The 19,977-nt window shown below is 35.0% G+C and overlaps 1 protein-coding gene across 2 annotated transcripts in view; it reads right to left on the bottom strand.

The window, feature by feature from the left end:
- The window catches only part of LOC150092369 (mitoferrin-1-like), a 140,825-nt gene that overhangs the window by 60,618 nt on the left and 60,230 nt on the right, over positions 1-19,977 (bottom strand). For both annotated transcript variants that reach the window (XR_016550570.1, XM_090414932.1), the window contains exon 4: positions 12,537-13,175. Coding sequence is in view for 1 of the 2 variants with exons in the window: in XM_090414932.1 (XP_090271058.1) it covers positions 12,544-13,175 (632 nt within the window). In the remaining variant the exon portion in view is untranslated. The remainder of the gene's footprint in view (positions 1-12,536; positions 13,176-19,977) is intronic.

Raw genomic sequence — 19,977 nt, 5'->3', positions numbered from 1 at the left:
ACAGTCTTGTTTCAGGAAAACACGAGAACATAGTTTTAGTGGCATAGGAATTCATTAGATTTTTCTTTACGCTCTACTCCAAGATTGGTAAAAAAATCAGCGTTTAAAACACAATTATAACAGACCTAAAAGTGCAAATCATTTGAGCAATACAACACTCCTTGAAAGAAGAGTGGAGAATGTTTTCATTAGCAAAACACTGATAAGGAATTGTAGTTAATGAGGTCATTAACGTGTGGGAGGATGAGTGTGGGTTAAAGTACAGAATCCTGGGGCTAAAGTAATAAAAGAGAAATCAGATGAGATGAAACCATCCACCATGACATGCAATGAATAAATTATTTTCTTTCAGAGTTACACAGTGATTGGCATTCATTTTTAAAAGATTATGGAAACAACTACCGTGCTATAGTAAAACTTCAGTTTAATAAAAACCAAAATAATCACCTGATGTTTCAACCTTCATATCAAGGTCATTATCATCTTGGGGTATGTAAATACATATAAAGAAACGAGTCACATTATAATCTACATAGCATACTAAAGTCACACTAATTTGGTCAACCGTTAATGCTACTGACCTGACTTCTGGTGGAAAAAACTTACTATATCAATGCTCAAGTCTGGTAATTTGTTTTAGAAATCTCAAAAACGTAAATTAAGCTAGAGATTACTCACAGAAAAATTAGAACAAAAACAGTATTGATGGTGGCAATTAAAAGCTAAAATTGTTATTTAGAGTCCTAAAGTGACAGTTTGCTGGTGAACTTGAAAGAAGTTGTGTGGGCTGAACATGTGACATCCATATTATTATGCCAACATTATTTTCTAGATTAGAAAGGCTGATTAAAATTTCAGAGGATTCCTTAAATTTGTGTTCATATCAAGTATTTTTATGATGCAAGGAACAGGTACTTTTCTAATCAATTTGGTCTAAGGTGAAGGGTGCAATCCGATAGGCCTGCTTTACCAAAATTGTTAAATTGAATGGCGTGTTCTTTTTTAAGGACTGGAATTGTATGTCCAGTTTCACCAATATAAGGCAAGTTACGGGTACAATGGATTCAATATAACTCAGGATTGGGGGGGGGGGGGGTAGAATCTTTGGAGAAGTTGAATATGTTTTTAATTTTATAACTGGTTCAAAAGTTGTATCAAGGTTGATAGTGAAGAATTTTATTTATTTTATCTGATAACCTTTTAATGTATGAGATAGCTAGGGTTTTACTGTAATCTATATTATTTGCATTTTTAGGCTTAGTTTTATGAATAATTTTATCGATGGTACTTTTGTAATAGCCATTGTTTATAAATGTATTGCTAAAAATTAGTAATTATTGCTTAAGAGCTTGCTTATTACAGTAAATTGTAATAGTTTGTTTTTTAGGAGGTTAATGACTCCTAGTTTTTGGGAAGGATGGTGGTAAGAGTTAGCATCTATATATTCATCATCATCAAATTCCTAACATGTACCATGTACAGGATATTGTGATATTAATATATAACTTTCTATCAATAATTTTCCTTCAAATCAATCTGTTATCAGTCAAGATTTCAGCATTATCAGATATTATATTCCTGTAGCTTCTAAGGCACTTTTTACTGTAAATTCAATTCACCTATATCTTGGTCTTTTCCCTGCTAACCTGGCAGAGAATACTTGTTTTGCTAATCTTTCTTCTCCCATTCTGTTCAAGTGACCATACCACCTGAAATTGGTTCTGCTAAAACATTCCTGGATTCTAACAATGTCAAGTTCTTTCATACTATCCTCCTTTTTAACACGATATTGCCATTGATGCCATCTGTTCATACCCCTAATCTTTCACAAGACTCTCTCATATCTGCTGTCTCCAGTCATCGGTCAAGTGTTTTATTTCTACCCCAGCTCTTAGATGAGTTAAAATTGGTTCGAACACTGTCTTGTATACAGCTAATTTAGTTTTTTGACTAATTTCTCGTCATGGGGAACTAGACAATGAGACTTATTTGTGCCTATGGTCCCACAGAAGGTTCTACTAAGGTAGAAGTGGAGGAATTTTTTGAGGCTTTAGAAAAAGCAATTGACACAATGAAAAAGGAAAAGTTGGTCCTTATTGGGGACCTAAATAGCAGAGTAGGAAATGATTGTGAGACATACAAAAATATTTTGGGAAAATTTGGAGAAAAGAGCAAAGCTAATAATAATGGCAAATATCTGTTGGATTTCTGCTCAGGACATGGACTGGTTATTACTAACACCATGTTCCAACATAAAAATGTGCACAAATTCACATGGAGAGCAGAGGCAAGGAATAAGAAAAGTCTCATTGACTACATTATCGTTGATAGTGAAGTTTTCTCCCTGGTGCAGAACACCAGAGTGTACAGAGGATTTGAAATTGGAAGTGATCATTATTTAGTCTGAGCAGGAAAGCGAATAAAAGTTGAGCAGCTCTCAGATGTGAACTGTAGACACAAAGATTATTGAAGAAAAAATGAAAGAGTTTGAGAACAGGAATCAAACCTTGGAGATTCAGTGGCAAACTCTGAAGAAAACATTGATTGATTCTGCCAGAGTGGCATGTGGTGAGGTTGTCTGCAAGGATAAAAAAATCAGAACTCCCTGGTGGACACAGGAAGTTAGAGAGGCAGTGAAGGAAAAGAAGAAAGCATACCAAAAGTTCCTGTCAAATAAGTCAGCTTATGCTCTTAGAGAATATAGAGACAAATGCAAGAATGCTAAACACTGTGTAAAACTAGCTAAACAAAAGTCATGGGAGGACTTTGGCAAGATTATAGAAAATAAATATCAAGAAGGTGGCAAAATATTCTGCAGGTTGTTGAAGAAGCTTAAGAATGGAGGAAAGAGTGCTATAAAAGGAATTAGAGATGATAAAGGTGACATGAAAACGGGAGAAAAAGATATCCTTGAAGTATGGAGTAATTACTTTGAAAAACTGCTAAATGAAACAAGCAGTGATGACAGCACAGTGATAAAAAACACTGACCAGGCATGCAGTCAGGATTACATATCCATACTTGAAGTAGAAAAAGCCATCAAAGGCTTGAAATGTGGAAAGGCAGCAGGAGTAGATGATATTCGACCAGAAATGCTGAAGTATGGTGGTATAAGAGTCTTACAGTGGCTGCACTGCATAGTTCAGAAAGCCTGGACAGAGGGACGAATTCCCGATGATTGGAGTAGATCTCTCATAGTACCCATATATAAAAAGGGAAATAAAACTGAATGTGAGAATTACAGAGATATATCCCTACTGAGTGTTCCTGGCAAGATCTATGCAAGTATACTTGAGAAACGGTTGAGAAGAATTGTGGAAGAAAAGCTTGCCGAAGAACAAGCTGGATTCAGGCCAAATAGAGGCTGTCAGGATCAGATCTTCACTATACGACAAATAATTGAGAAAGCATGGGAATATAAGAAAGATCTGTATTTAAGTTTTGTCGATTTGGAAAAGGCATATGACAAGGTGCCGAGAGAGAAGCCATTCAATACGCTACAGTTATATGGTGTCAATGGGGCATTATATCAAGCAATACTTAGTCTTTATTTGAGTTGTAAGTCAGCAGTTAGAATTGAAGGAAGTACAGGAAGATGGTTTAATGTTAAATCTGATGTGAGACAAGGATGTACATTATCCCCTCTATTATTCATTATCTATATGGATCACATTATGAAGGAAAGTGGTATTAAACATGATACCAAAATTGGAGATGTTAATGTCAGCTCTTTGCTTTATGCAGATGATGTTATACTTCTAAATAAATCCACTACAAGTCTGCAAGATTCTCTGACTAAATTGAATAACTGTTGTAATAGATATGGTATGAAGGTCAGCAATAAAAAGACAAAGACAATGAAAATAGGCAGAATCATTGAAAATGTCAACTGTGTTGTGAATGGAGAACCTGTGGAACAAGTAAAACATTTCAGAAGTAAAACGCTTGACCAAAGACTAGAGACTGCAGATATGAGAGTCCTGAGAAAGATTATAGGCATGAACAGATTGCATCAATGGCAATATCATATTAAAAATGAGGATATTAGGTAAGAACTTGACATTGTCAGCAACCAGGAATGCATTAGCAGAGCTAATATCAGGTGGTATAGTTACTTAAACAGAATGGACGAAGAAAGATTAGCAAAACGACCCAGAGGAAGACCAAGATATAGGTGGATTGATATGGTACAAAGTGCCTTAGACGATAGAAATATAAGATCTGATAATGTTGGAGTCTTGACAAGTAACAGACTGATTTAGAGGAAAATTGTAGATAGGAAGTTAGTAACGATGTAATTTTTTTCATGTAGCACTATCATATCCTGTACACTCCTTGAGGGTATGGCAGGAATTTGATGATAATGATGATGACTAATTTCTTTCTTATGCCATATAAATTTATTCAGCTGATTTGTTACCACACCTGGTTTGTTGATTCTGTTGTCTATTTCCATATTTAATTTACCATCTTCAATAAAAATTGTACCTAAGTGGCTGAAATGTTTTACTTGTTTTATAGGTTCTCAATTTACTATGAAGTTGATATTTTCAATATTTCTGCCTATTTTCATTCTTTGTCTTGTTATTGCTGATTTTCACACCAAATTTATTACAACAATTATTCAATTTAGTCAGGGAATCTCGCAAACTTGTACTGGATTTATTTAGAAGTATAACATCATCTGCATAAAGCAAAGAGCTGACATTAACATCTCCAATTTTGATATCAGGTTTAATACCACTTTCCTTCATCATCTGATCCATATAGATAATAAATAACAGAGGAAATAATGTACATCCTTGTCTGAACACCAGATCTTCCTGTTCTTCCTTCAATTCTAACTGCTGACTTACAAATCAAATAAAGACTAAGTATTGCTTGATATAATGATTTGATACATTGACACCTAGGACTGTAGCATTTTGAATAGCTTTTCTCTTGGCACCTTGTCATATGCCTTTTCCAGATCGACAAAACTTAAATACAGATCTTTGTTATATTCCCATGCTTTCTCGACTATCTGTCTTCAAGTGAAAATCTGATCCTGACAGCCTCTATATGGCCTGAATCTAGCTTGTTCTTCACCAAGCCTCCTTTCCACAATCCTTCTCAACCATTTCTCAAGTATACTTGCATAAATCTTACCAGGAACACTCAGTAGAGAAATACCTCTATAAATCTTACATTCAGTTTTATTCCACTTTTTATATATGGGTACTATGAGAGCCTACTCCAATCATCTCGAATTCGTCCCTCTGTCCAGGCCTTCTGAACTATGCAGCACAGCCACTAAGAATTTTATACCTTCATACTTGAGCATTTCTGGTCGAATATCACCTACTCCCACTGCCTTACCACATTTCAGGCTTTGGGCAGCTTTTTCTACTTCAAGTATGGACATGTATTCCTGATTGTATGTCTGTTCAGTGTTTTTTTCCACTGTGCTGTCACTGCTTGTTTCATTTAGCAATTTTTCAAAGTAATTACTCCATATATATCTTTAACTTCCTGTGTCCACCATGGGGTTCTGATTTTACTATCCTTGTAGACAAGTTCACCACATGTCTCTCTAGCTGAATCAATTAACGTTTTCTTCAGGGTTTGCCACTGAATCTCCAAGATTTGGTTCTTGTTCTCAAACTCTTTCATTTTTTTCTTGAATAATGTTTGTGTATTTTAGTGTACAGTTCACATCTGGGAGCTGCTCAACTTTTATTCGCTTTAAAATTTTCTTACATGTTCTTGTTTTCAGTATGAAATTTAATTTTATCCTGCTCAAGATTAAATGCCGATCACTTGCAATTTCAAATCCTCTGTTCACCCTAGTGTCTTTCACCGGTGAGAAAACATCACTATCAACAATAAAACAGTCAAGGAGACTTTCTTATTCATTGCTTCTTCTTCTCTCCATGTGAATTTGTGCACATTTTTATGTTGGAGCATTGTGTTAGTAATAACCAGTCCATGTCCTGAGCAGAAATCCAACGGGTTGACATTATTATTAGCTTTTCTCCAAATTTTTCCAAAATATTTCTGCATGTCTAACAATCATTCCTACTATGCTATTTAGATCTCCAATAAGGACATATTTTTCCTTTTTCATTTGCTTTCTCTAAAGCCTCAAAAACTTCCTCCACTTCTACCTTAGTAGAACCTTCTGTGAGACCATAGGCATAAATAAGTCTCATTGTCTATTTCTCCATTCTGATATTTTGCTTATATTGCCTGCCATTCAAGATTAGCTTCGTATTTAGTGTTGAATATCACAGTTACTTCTTTTCCCTGATTGTTATTACCTGAATATAACATTTTGTATTTACTGCTTAGAAGGAGTTCACCAGTTTTTGTCTTTTTTGTTTCAGTCACCCCTATTATGTCGATCTAGTGTATGTATATATTGCCAACTGCAAATTATATTTATGTGTATACTCCAGATGACGACAATGATATGAAGATTAAAATAACAGGTGATTTAAGAAAAAGTAAAGCAGGTGATTATTTTGGTTTTATGAACGAATGCCAGAAGTGTGAAGAAAATGAGAAAAGTGATAGCGGTGAGTTGAAAGACTAAATGCATGATGATGCAATTGGTGTAGTTAGTGGTGTAAGTGGTATGAGTGACTTGATGGAAAATGAAGAGAATGACCAGAAGGTGATGGATAGTGTACTAACATGGAGTTCTTCACAGAACAAAATGTGAGATTGAAAGGTTGTAGAAACATCTGGCATCACACAGATACAAAAGAAAAGGGGAGAGAAAGCAAAAGCATTAAAATAAGGATTGGATTTTGCATGGTGATTCATTGATACAGGGAGTCCTTGAGATAAATGTGATTTATACTGTAAGGATTCAGAGAGATAAGGTGAAAGAGATGTTGATTTTAGTACAAATGATTTAGTAGGCAACAAGTGTGGTAAGTGAGAAGACATGAAAAAGAAGAATAAGAAAGTAAAAGTTGTGAGTATATGATAGAGGTGGGCCGAGATGCAGAGTTATGATTGAGAATGAGTCAGTGCACAGATTGTGCAGGAGGAATGGTGCGGAGTTTGATGGAAAGAAAGATTTATATATGTTTGTTGGCTAGCATCTAAATGAATTTAGTGTCAGGAGTCTCGAGGAAGTGTTGTTCAGTAAAAGTTCAGAAGTACAAAGTTAGGGGAAACTACAATGTTTAGGGAGGGATGCAAGTAAATGTGGGTACAGTTAACCTAGAGGTTAGTAAGTGGGAGAGTGATCACATGATGCAAAATGTAGCACCCCAGGTTAATTTTAGTGAACTAAGTAACATAAGGTGCATGGGAGGTTGTGGGACGAAGGAGGAGATATTGCAATTCATGCATACTAATGCCAGAAGTATTTGAAATAAGGTTGAGGAGTCTTTGCAATTGGTTAACACAACTTGGCCAAAAGTTATAGACATTAGTGAGATGTAGCTGACTGAGGGATACGGTCATAGAAATAAAATGCAAGGGATGAAGGAGAGTAGAAGTACATCATGGGACAGGCATGATATATGCAAATTAGCATGATGCGTACAGGTCAAGTAATCATTATAGAAGATTTCAACTATGGGGACATAGATTAGGGAGGAAGAATGGTCACAGACAGGGAAGGAAATGGAATTTATACAGCTGCTGAGACATAATCACCTGGGGCAACATGTAATGAAGGGGACACAAGGTTCAAGACTATCTGATCATTGCAATATGACACTTGCCAATCTAGCTATGTTGCCTCTGCTTGGAGAAAGTGATCATGTAGTCTTGACCTGAGAGATTGTCAGACATGCAGAATTTTCTATTAAGGGATATATGTGGAATTACAAAGCAGGTGATTATGACAAGCTGAAGACTCAGCTTTCAGCAGAGCCACGGCATAACAATTTGGAGGGGAGAGATGTTGGTGGTGCATGGGAAGTGATCAAGGGATGGTTGAAGAAATAAAATAAATCAAGTAGAAGTTAGATGGATGAATAACTTTAAGCAAAAGCAGCACACAAAGAAAAGGTGATCAATGTACTCATGAGCAGTATAACATACGGGCAAGAAAGGTGACTGGTATGGTAAGGAAGGCTAATGAGAGAAAGCTAGTTGATGAGGCCAAAAGAAACCCTAAAGAGTTCTTTCACTATGTGGAAAATAAAAAGAGGGATGGCTTTAAAAAGTGCTGATAGTGGGGAGATAACAGAAACAAACCAAATAGTTGAATTATATGAGTGAGCACCTAGGCGGTGACATTGCAATTCAAGATGCGACGTTGACTGACAGGACATTAGAGGTTGAAAAAAAAAGGAAGTGCTTAAAATACTATAAAACTCCGATACAAACAGCCATAGGCTTAGGTGGCATATTGGTCCATGTATTACGAGCTCCTCTGACCAAGTTGTTTAATTTAAGCCTCAGTACTTGAAAGGTGCCAATGGAGTGGAATGATGACAAAATAGTCCAATTACATAAAGGAGGCCCCAAGACAAAAGTAGCAATTATAGGCCAATCAGCATCTCAGGAGGTGATAAAGGTATTGGGGAAATGGGTCTAAGACAGAATTCAGGACTGGGTGGATAGGAATATGATATAAGGGATATACATGGTTTTGTAAAGGGTAGGTCTTGCCTTAGTAAACTGGTTACATTTTATAATCAAGTGACAATGGAAATTGCTACTCAGTGATATCGTTAGACTCTGCAAAAGCATTCCAAAAGATTCCACATAGAACTCTATTAAATGAATTGGAGCAAATAGGATGTAAATGAATCGGGTGAATTGGATTAGCATGGCTGATGGACAAATATCAAATAATTTTATAGAGGATTTGAGTCCAGGAGAAGGCAGGAAATCAGTGGTACACACAGAATTTGTTGTTTAATTTGTATATCAATGATATAGCAAATGATTTGACAGGAAATATTCAATTGTTTGCTGATAATGCAAAATGGGGAAAAGCAATGGTAAATGAAGGTGATGCAGAGATCCTGCAGGAAGACTTAAACAGACTAGCATTATGGGCAAAAGTAACTGGCGCCACCAGTTTAATGTGGCCAAGAGTAAGATGATGCACTTTGGGAAGAGATCAGAAGCTGTGTATATATCATACCATGGGTGTCAATAACGTCGATCGCGATCTATGGGTAGATCACAAATTTATTTTGTCTCAATTTTCAAAATAATATATAGATGAGTCCGAATACGATAAAGCAAATAAATAATGTTAACCTATTTATCAAATAATAATCTATATTATGGTTCTATTTAAAATTTAAATTAATTAAAAACTTAAAATAAATATTTTTTGTACAATAATTCCAGTTTATAATTCAATTATATTAAATTGAATTTTAATTCAAAAATTTCAATAGAAAAATTACAAATATTAGTTAAAAATATTTAAATTTCCCGCTATGAGACTTTTGTTGTGGAGTGGAGTGTACTTGGAAATGTATGCACCCTCACAGACACCTACTTAGGGTTTTTGTTCGTTTTGATGCACTGCACAAAACATAACACGTGAAGCTCGATGTATAAACGACAGCAGTATTATAAACTCGGTTGTTTGTTTTGTGCTGGTGCTCTGCTACAAGTTTAAAATTTGAAGTGTTTTAATCTAATTTAAAATTGTACCATCATTACTACTATGAAAAAAGCAAAGACATATCACTATCATCAAGAGTGGGAACATGATTATTTCTTTATTATGATCAAAGACAAATGCTGTTGTTCGATTGGCAATGGAAATATTTCTTTGCCGAAAAAGGGAACTTGGAACAACACCTTTAAATCGGTGCACAGCAGCTATGAAATGGCGCATCCACGTAACAGTGATTTATGAAAAGTCAAAATTCAAGAATTGAAGAAAAGTTTGTCATCACAGCAGTTATGTTTCATTAAAATAATATCGAACTCAGAGAAGCAACAACCATCGTTAAGAGTGAGCCATATTCTTGCCAAACATAAGAAACTCTTTAGTGATTTTTTTTAGTGCAATTTTTAAAAAAGCATTTCTTGCAGCAGTTGAATCGTTATTTTGTAATTTTGAAAATAAATCAGAAATAGTTGCTGCTATCAACGAAATACGTTGCAAAACGAGTAGAAGAAATATATTTGGATCTAAAAGAGCAACTAATGCAGGATATTAAGGACGAATCTACTGATGCAGTTGACATCACCCAAATGATATTTTTATTAGAATAGTTTTTAAAGACTTTTCTACTAATTACTTACTATCATTCCGTTAAAGGGGCAAACATGGGGTGAAGATATATTTACCAGTTTTAAGAGTTACAGCAAGACCATTCAACTGTCTCTTTATAAACTAGTGTCAATTATCATAGACGGAGCACCAGCTTTAACAGGTTGTCGCAACAGTTTTATCACGCTACATAGGCATGATGAAGATTTTCCTAATTTCTTACAGTATAATTGTATTATACATCAACAAGTGCTCTGTGCTAAAATTTTAAATATGAAAGAAATTATGAAGATAGCTTTCAAGATTTCCAATCAATTTGGGCAAAAACTCTGCAAAGGCACCTTTTGCATTTAAGTTGCAAATGGAAGAAAGTGATCATGATGGACTTTCTAAGCTGCTTGTACATACTGATGCCAAGTAGTTAAGTTGAGGCAAATTTCTTCAAAGATTTAGGGATTTAATTGAAAAAATTAAACAATTTCTTGCCGATAGGGGCGACGAATATGAACAGTTAAAAGATGATATTTGGCTATTTGGATTTAGCTTTTTTGACGAACATAACCAGTAAATTAAATGAATTAAACCTAGAACTTCAGGGTCCCATAAAAACAATTTTTGATATGATTAGTTCTATCAATGCTTTTAAAGAAAAACTGAATCAACTGATAGTGAAGCTTGAAAATAACAATTTATGTAATTTTTCGAATATGACCGTACAATCAAGTAGTTCTGCTTTTGTTGATTTCAACGGAAATAAATATATTGGTGAAATTCGGAAAGTAATTGCAGAATTTGACGACCGCTTTCAGGATTTCAAGAAGCGTGGTAATGTAATTCTCTTCATTTGATACCAACGTAATGCCAGAAATAATAGCAGAAAACCTTTCCTCTATTTTTGATATGCAAATTGTTATGCTAGAAGAAGAAATAATAACAATAAGAAATGATGTTTACGTCAAAGCAAGGGCACACGAAGAAAGATTTTGGAAATATTTACCGCAATGCAAGTATCCCAACTTAAGAAAATGTGCGGAAAATATTTACGCTTGTTTTGGTTCGACATACTGTGTGAATCGGCATTTTCACAAATTAACATTATTAAGTCAAAATACCACATTAACATTCGAGCATTTGGAGTCATGTTTGAGAAATGCATAGACTAATTACACACCAAATTACGCAAAAATTATGAACTCGCTGCAGTGTAGAATAAGTAATGCTGGTTCATCAGGAAGTTCAAAATGAAATGATTATTTTAATCAGTGTGGTTAAAAAACTGCAATATTCTTTTAAGCATTATAACTAATTAACATTACAATAATTATAATAATATATTGTAATAATAATAAATAATATTACGATAATTTTTTTCTTTGTCTAAACATAAATTAGAAATCTTATACCTTACACTCCAATTTTGAAAAAGGTAGATCGCAGGTATATCTGTATGGACAATGCAGATGTTATGCAAACATTAGTTGACACCATTGTATTATACTATACTGATGGAACTGAACTGCAAGAAACTGATGAGGCAAGGGACTCGGGTATGATTGTTGAAGTACACACTGACAAGCAGGGATAGTAAGGTTATTTCTCCCTTATATAAGGCTTTAAGAAGGCAACATCATCTGGACTACTGCACACAGATCTGGACTCCCAGATTCTGCTGGGATGGAGAAGTTGTGAAGAGGATCCAGATATGAATAACAAAAGATGGCAGGCCTATGACACGGTCCCCCATGAGAATAGACTGATAGTCTTTGGGTCATTTATTAGCTGATAAGCAAAACAGAAGAAATATGATAGAAGCATTTACGTTATTAAAGTGGCTTCACAGGATTGACACTGAAGACTTTTTTCAGTACAAGAAGGGAGAAAACAAGAGTCATCAGTGAAAGTTGTGTAAGCGAGTGGTGAATGGGTTGCCAGAGGTGGGTGTGGGTGCTTAATCGGTGAATGAGTTTAAAGAGAAGTATGATAGGCATTGTGCAAATGATGGATCTCCAATAATGAGTCTTCTGACTGCATGGATATATCTGTATAATAATAATAATAATTTATAATGCTTTAAAGTCAATATGTCAATCAGAAAATTAATTATTATTCGTTTAGGGAAAATCCTCCCTTGCTTCTGCAGGAGTCATCTGAATCTAACAATGTTCATTAAGCTTTCACTCACAGTGTTACATGTCAGATGCCAGAGAACTTGTCTCATGATCACAAACTCTTCAAATAAATAAAACACTAATAATATTAGCATTTATTTAATAAATAAATTAGTTTAAGAAATTAAGAGACGAAAAAACAGTTACGGTATAACAAAATAATCTTACTGGATACTCACCTTGACTTTATATGTGTGATGATGCTATTGATACTTTGGGTACAGGGGTTACAGCTGCAGTTGAATGATCAAAGTCTTTATCTCGTACAGAGCCTTGGGTCTGATGAAGAGATGATGATAGTTCCTGTTTAATATAATGGGAGTGCTGTCTCTCATTGATAAAATATTTAAAAAATTCATACACTGACCAGGCTATTGCAGTGGAAGGCATCTGATATATAACACGGGCCTGTAAACCTTGAAAATATCCTCTTGGACCACGAAATTTATAGATAGTTAGAGCCGCATTGACAAGTCCACTGATATGCGACTGCTTTGACAGGTGAAGAGCTTGCTTCTCCTGAGTATTTAAAAGAGTTTTACACACATCTAAAGGTGTTGTTACTGCAGCAGCAAAGGCTCCAGAAACAGCACCAGAAACCATGTGAGCTTTTGGATTATACGTCCTTTCATGATTGGTTACCTCTTGCATATATTCATACATCACAAAGTGAATGCTCTGAAAAGGTATATTCATAGTTAACTGCGTAGTATAGCTTCGATAGAAAGCATGTATTCCTTCTGTCCTCCACACACGAAATAAACATTCACCACAACTTTTATATGGACTATTATACATTTGCATACGTTGTTTCACAACTAAAAAAAAGAAAAAAATATATTCACTATAAAGTTTCATACAAAAAAATTCACAACAAAGTAACCAAGTTCTAACTTCCAATAACAAGCAAGAACGATCTGAATGATTCTGAGATGAACAAGTCATCCTTGAGATCTCAAATAATTTGTATATATAAAATCAAATTATTTCCAGTAATTTGTTTGATTTTCTAATTTATTGCTTGAAATAAACAATATATCTCTAATAATTCCTTACAAATAATGCAGGAGAAGCAGGATAAACTATAGTAGGCACTATGGAATTCATTACAGCTATATTTGTAAAACTATATAAAACTGTTAAGATTTTTAACTATATTAATCTATATATCTATTAGGAGAGAATATTCAGGGTGTGCTAGGTGTACGGTGCACATCCACAGAATAGAAATATCTCTGATATTACATTTTTGCACTGATTCCAGTTAAAGACTCTCCTAATTGTTTCCTGAGTTTACATGATTCCTAAAATGAAATACAATATATTAATGCTTAACGAAGAGAACACTTTTCAATGGGTAAACATTGCATCACATTTGCGTTAATAACTCGGATGTGCAGTCACAAATAATGATACCTTTGAGCCCTTTAAACAGATGTGTAGACGGCGTGTGTCAAATTCTTAACATTCCAGTGGTTTTAAATAGCCCAGAAGGCGGTACAGGGTGTGAGCTGAGAGAACAGCACCCAAAAGTCAATAGTTGCAATGACTGGTTATTTTGTTAAGGGGATAATAAATCCCATATTATTTTATTTTACAGCCGGATTAAAATAATGAGGGATTTATTATCCCCTTAACTTAATTTAAGCCACCGGAAAAATAGGCTATTTTTCCGGCGGCGTAAATTAAGTTAAGGGGATAATAAATCACTCATTATTTTAAAGCCAGATACGAAACTCAGAGATTGAAATCTAAGAGTTTCATGACGAAGAACTATTGGCGAGTCCAAGCGTAAGTCATCACCTGGGTAGTACAACACTAGGGCAACTCGTTGCAAAGGTGGAGCAAGATCCATCACTATCCTTAATATTTTCTCATAATGTAAAATGCAGCTCCTAGGAGATGTATTACTGTTTTACATTATGAGGAGAGGTCACTACCCAGACCAGTATCGACCTTTATTGAGGTCTCATCAGTACCAGTACATTCGTACCGGCTGTAAAATAAAATAATACAGGATTTATTATCCCCTTAACTTAATTTATGTTGCCGGAAAAATAGCCTTATGGCTCTTTATCGGACTGGTTATTCTGTTTTACATGCGTGAAATGTGAACGATGTGTTTATGACATCAATATAGACAAGTTTTGTAATACACCAACAGATGGCAGTATGCACAGTCACAGGGAGCACAGACCTTCATAAGTCAGTGTGTCAAAAGACATCGTCCTGTGTACATCGGGAGCTGTGCAACTGGTGCTATTCTAACCACATCTGCAATTTCATCATGAACAGCAAGTTAGAACGAAGAGCGAACATGAAATTCTGCATAAAACTGGGCAAATCTGCCACAGAGACGTTTGACATGATTTGGCAAGTTTATGGCGATGTCGTTCAAGGTGTTTTGAGTGGCACACGCACTTCAAGAGCTGAAGAACATCACTGGAAGACGACAAGAGATCAGGAAGACCTTCAACGAGCTTCAATTCATCCCCAGGGGCCAGAACGTCAATCTACTACCAGGTTTTAAGGCGTCTGAGGGAGGACAATCGGCGAAAGCAACCGGATCTGTGGCACGTGAAAAACTGGATGCTCCACAACGATAACACACCTTGTCACCAAGCTCTCCTCACATGAGTTTCTCGCCAGAAACAACATGATTGCACTTCTACACCCACCCTACTTGCCAGATTTGGCTGCTGCAGACTTTGCTCTCTTCCCGAAGATGAAGATCCAACTCAAAGGTCACTGTTTTTACACCACTGCAGAGATCCAGTGCAAATCGCAGAAGGCGCTTGACACGCTTCAAAAAGAAGACTTCCAAAAGCACAGGAACGCTGGGAGCACTGTATTGCTATGCAAGGGGACTATTTTGAAGATGATAGTGTGTAAACGTAGATAAATAAAGTAATTTCTCGTAAACAGAGCTAGTCTCGAAACTTTTTGATACCACCTCGCATATATTTATAATTCTATAAATATATTTATAACTTTTTTTTGCCCATATTCAGTGTTGACGATGTACTGAATGTCCCGTTTTCTACCAGAACTTTCATGAAGTGTATGATTATAGTCAAATGAGGTTGGATTTCGTGTATAACAAGTAAAACAAGTTATTTCAGCCTTTCTTTGGTTGTTCAATCCAGAAAAATAATTTCCCAAATGATTACTTTTTCCAATTTTTTTATGAATAACCTATGGCTGTATATAAAAATTGTATCAAAATTCAAATTATCTGCCTCACATGTAAAGCATAGCTATTGTTCATTTGACCTTTATGCTTTCCATATTTAAAATTATATTAATTGATAAATTAAAAGTATTCAAAGTTATCCTACAATTAATTGCACTGGACCAATTCCCAATTAAGATAAGTACTGATGGGCTATGCACTCTTAAAACTTTTATAGATCAATAAAAATGCAATCATACGGACAAAACTGGTGTGAATTTTGTAGTGCAGATTGCATAAGCCACACGAGAGCACACTCAACCTAAATGGGCTGCTGTCACCTTTGGACCTCTGGCTGTTACTTTATCTGCAATTCAGCTATCTATATTCTATTTATCTGCTATCTATATATTTTTTATGTGGCTTCTACCTAAAACAGGTTTTTGTAAACCTGTGGGTGAGCTAAGGATTTCTTTCCCTATTTTTTTTTATTTTTTTTATTAATTTCATATTTTTTGTATTTTTTTTTTTATTTACATAGTCTAGAAACCCTGCTCTAGAGACATAACACAGAACTTGTTCAAGCCGCTTCAAGCTTCCAATAAGCAGGGCAGTGGCCTGCTTATTGGAATGAAATAGGTGATGAAATTCATCAACTAACTAACGACAATCGATCACAAACATCCATCCCTACAAACAGCAGGAATAATAGTAGCAGAAAAACAAGGCATTATAGGAAAAAAATATCACAGAGTTGTAAAGAGAACTTTAACCTTGATGGTTTTCCAAGGTGATCAGCATTCATTATTAAAAAAATTATGGAAACTATTACCATGTTTTAATAAAACTTCAGTTTAATATAAACGAAAATAATCACTTGACATTTCGACCTTCACATCTAGGTCATTATTATTATTATACAAGCATCTCCATGGAGTCCAAAAACTCATGTGGGAAACGCAATCTATCATATCTCTCCTTGAATGAATTAACAGATAAAGCACCCACAACTGACTGGCAACCCATTTCACTCATTCACCACTCTCCAAGCAAAAAATCTTGTCCACCCCCCCCCCCCCACTAACTACATCTTTATTCAAACTTCCAGGGATGACCTCCCTTGTTCTGCTCCCTCTAGCCAAGTGCTGAAACATTTCCTCTGCATCTATCCTATAAAATCCTTTAAGTAACTTGAATGTTTCTATCATATCCCCTCTTTTTCTCCTATCAACCAACTTCTGCAATCCACACACCTTCAATCTATCCTCAAAAGGGAACAACATTCCACAGGCCACTCACCTCTGAATCCTCATCACAGTAATCCAGATAGGTATATCAAGACATGTCATAAAGAGGAATGACAACTATTCAAAATTAAGTGGATATTGAATACCACATTATTTCTTAGCCGAATAAGAAACTCAAAGATAGGAAATCTAATCTAAGAGTTTCATGCCGAATATAGAAAACTATTTAAAGATCGGCGGGTCCAAGCGTAAGCCAAAACCTGGTAGTGCAATGCTAGGGCGACTTGTAGTAAAGGTGCAGTAAGCTCCGATCACTGTTCTTAGTATTTTCCCATAATGTAAAACACAGCTCCTAGGAGATGTATTACTGTTCTACGTTATGAGAGAAGGTCACCACCCAGACCTGTTTCGACCTTTTGTGAGGTCTCATCAGTGAATAAGTAGACCTAGATGTAATACTAAGGTTTCAATGGTCAGAACTTATATCTTTATTGTGCGAGTTGCCAGAAAAGGTGCACAAATACAATTACTGAAATAAGAGCCAACAGCTTCACTTCAGCGAAGTAAAATTTTGAATCATTTTATTTCGCCGAAGTGAAGCCTGTTGGCTCTTATTTCAGTAAAAGGAATGACAACATCCTTATCTCTACTTGTTAATGTGATTTTTCAATATCCAAGTAATCTTATGGGCTACCTTAGCAATATGTCCTCTAAACTTTAACTCTCTGTCTACCATCACCCCTAAATTTCTAGCTTCATCTATTTCCTGGAGTACAGTGCCATCAATGTGATACATGGCTTGTAATCTATTTATCCCAAAATGCATAACTTTACATTTCTCGACATTAAACTGACACCCATCAACTTTTGCACATACTGACAGCCTATTAAAACTGTCCTGCAAGCTCTCCACATCGCCTTGATTAACTATTACTCTACCCAATTTTGCATCACCAGCAAATAACTGAATATTTCCTTTCAGGTTATTTCCTATATCATTTATATACAAATTAAACAGCAACGGTACTAGCACTGAACCTTGTGGCACATCACTAGTCAGCTGTTTTTGTCTCGATTCTGCCCCTTCCATATATTTTATATATATATATATATATATATATATATATATATATATATATATATATATATATACCACTTTTTTATATCTGTCCAGCAGCTATCCTCTTATCCACTTAACCAGTGTCATATCCATCCCCATTTGTTCTAATTTCCATGTGGTATTCAATCAAATGCCTTCGCAAAATCCAGAAAAATCATCATGTAGCTATTTCCTTTATCCAACTCAGCTATTACTCTATTATAAAAAGTTAGTAAATTACTAAGGCATGACCAACATTCACAAAGCCATGTTGACCTTCATACAGTATCATATTTTTTATCTACCCATTGTTGAATTCTCTTTTTTGACCAATTTTTCTAGTACTCTTACCACAAACCTGAGAATATTATAGACCAAATTATATTGGTCTATAATTTGTTACTGCAATATTAGAACTTCCCTTATAATGCAAGGGAATTATTTTGCTAAGAGACAAAAAGAAGCAAGCGATGACAACAAATTGAAAACTCCTGAACCACAAAACCAGCCACAAGAAAATTTATTATTTTTTTTTTTTACAATTTAATGGAAACTGATTTTCATACTAATCATGTAAAACCAAAGATTTCATAAATAAAAATTAATATGTAATGGTATACAAAATGAATATTTATAATGTAAAAATGCTCCTTCTCCATTTCTTTGCATTTTCTTCATTTAGTTGAGAATAGTTTTTATTTTTTTTTGATTTTTTTTTAATTTTTGAATATAGGAACGGATTAACTGATTTCCCAAAAGATATAATGGAAAATTGGGTTTCGAGATACGAACCGCAGTCAGGAACGAATTCAGTTCCTAAGTCGAGGTACCACTGTATTTAAATAATCAATGCAGGTTTGGTAAAATTTATGAATTGCATCTTTAAATATGTTGGTGTCAATATTTAATTTACTATTTCAATTCACAAAATAAAGGCAAAATGGCCATTTTAGAAAAAAAAAATCTAAAGGACAGAGAAGTGAAATAAAGGGCCATCCTCTTAAATAAAGGACGTAAGGTCACCATAATTATATGGCATGTTTCAATTCATGGTAGAATTTTATTTGAAGTTAGCCTTTGTGATCTAACAAAATGACATCAAGAATTTCAAATGCAATAAACAAACACTTATTTCATGTAATTGAAAAAGTGGACAACAGTTTTTAGTTAGATATTGTGTCGTTTCAATGCAACATTTCGTTTTGCCTGAGTCTATATAGTATAGTTTCTGTGGGAGGGGACAATAATAGTGCAATTAGAGACAGCTGTAATAAAAAAGCACTAAATAATGAATCACATTATTTGCTGAGAAATATATTTCATCATCATCATCATCATCAAATTCCTGCCATGTACCCTCAAGGGGTGTACAGGATATGATAGTACTATATGAAAAAATTACATCATTATTAATTTCTTATCTACAATTTTCCTCCAAATCAGTCTGTTACTTGTCAAGACTCCAACATTATCAGATCTTATATTTCTATCGTCTAAAGCATTTTGTACCATATCAATCCACCTATATCTTGGTCTTCCTCTGGGTTGTTTTGCTGCCAACCTGGCAGAGAACACTTGTTTGGCTAATCTTTCTTTGCCCATTCTGTTTAAGTGACCATACCACCTGAGATTAGCTCTGCTAACGCATTCCTGGATGCTGACAATGTCAAGTTCTTTCCTAATATCCTCGTTTTTAATATGATACTGCCATTGATGCCATCTGTTCACGCCTATAATCTTTCTCAGGACTCTCATATCTGTGTTCTCTAGTCTTTGGTCAAGTGTTTTACTTCTGACCCAGCTCTCAGATCCATAAGTTAAAACTTGTTTGAACACTGTCTTGTATGCAGCTAATTTAGTGTTCTGACTAATTTCTCTCTTATTCCATATGAATTTATTCAATTGACTTCCCACCATACCAGATTTGCTGATTCTGTTGTCTATTTCTATATTTAATTTACCATCTTCTGTAAAAATCGTGCCTAAATAGCTGAAATGTTTTACTTGTTCCACAGGTTCTCCATTCACAACACAGTTGACATTTTCAATGATTCTGCCTATTTTCATTGTCTTTGTCTTTTTATTGCTGACCTTCATACCAT

This window comes from Typopeltis vanoorti, chromosome 26 (assembly GCF_054136105.1).
Source record: "Typopeltis vanoorti isolate ZY-2024b chromosome 26, IOZ_Tvanoo_1.0, whole genome shotgun sequence".
In the NCBI taxonomy this organism is placed as follows: domain Eukaryota; kingdom Metazoa; phylum Arthropoda; class Arachnida; order Uropygi; family Thelyphonidae; genus Typopeltis; species Typopeltis vanoorti.
This window is presented reverse-complemented; position numbering and strand designations above follow the sequence as displayed.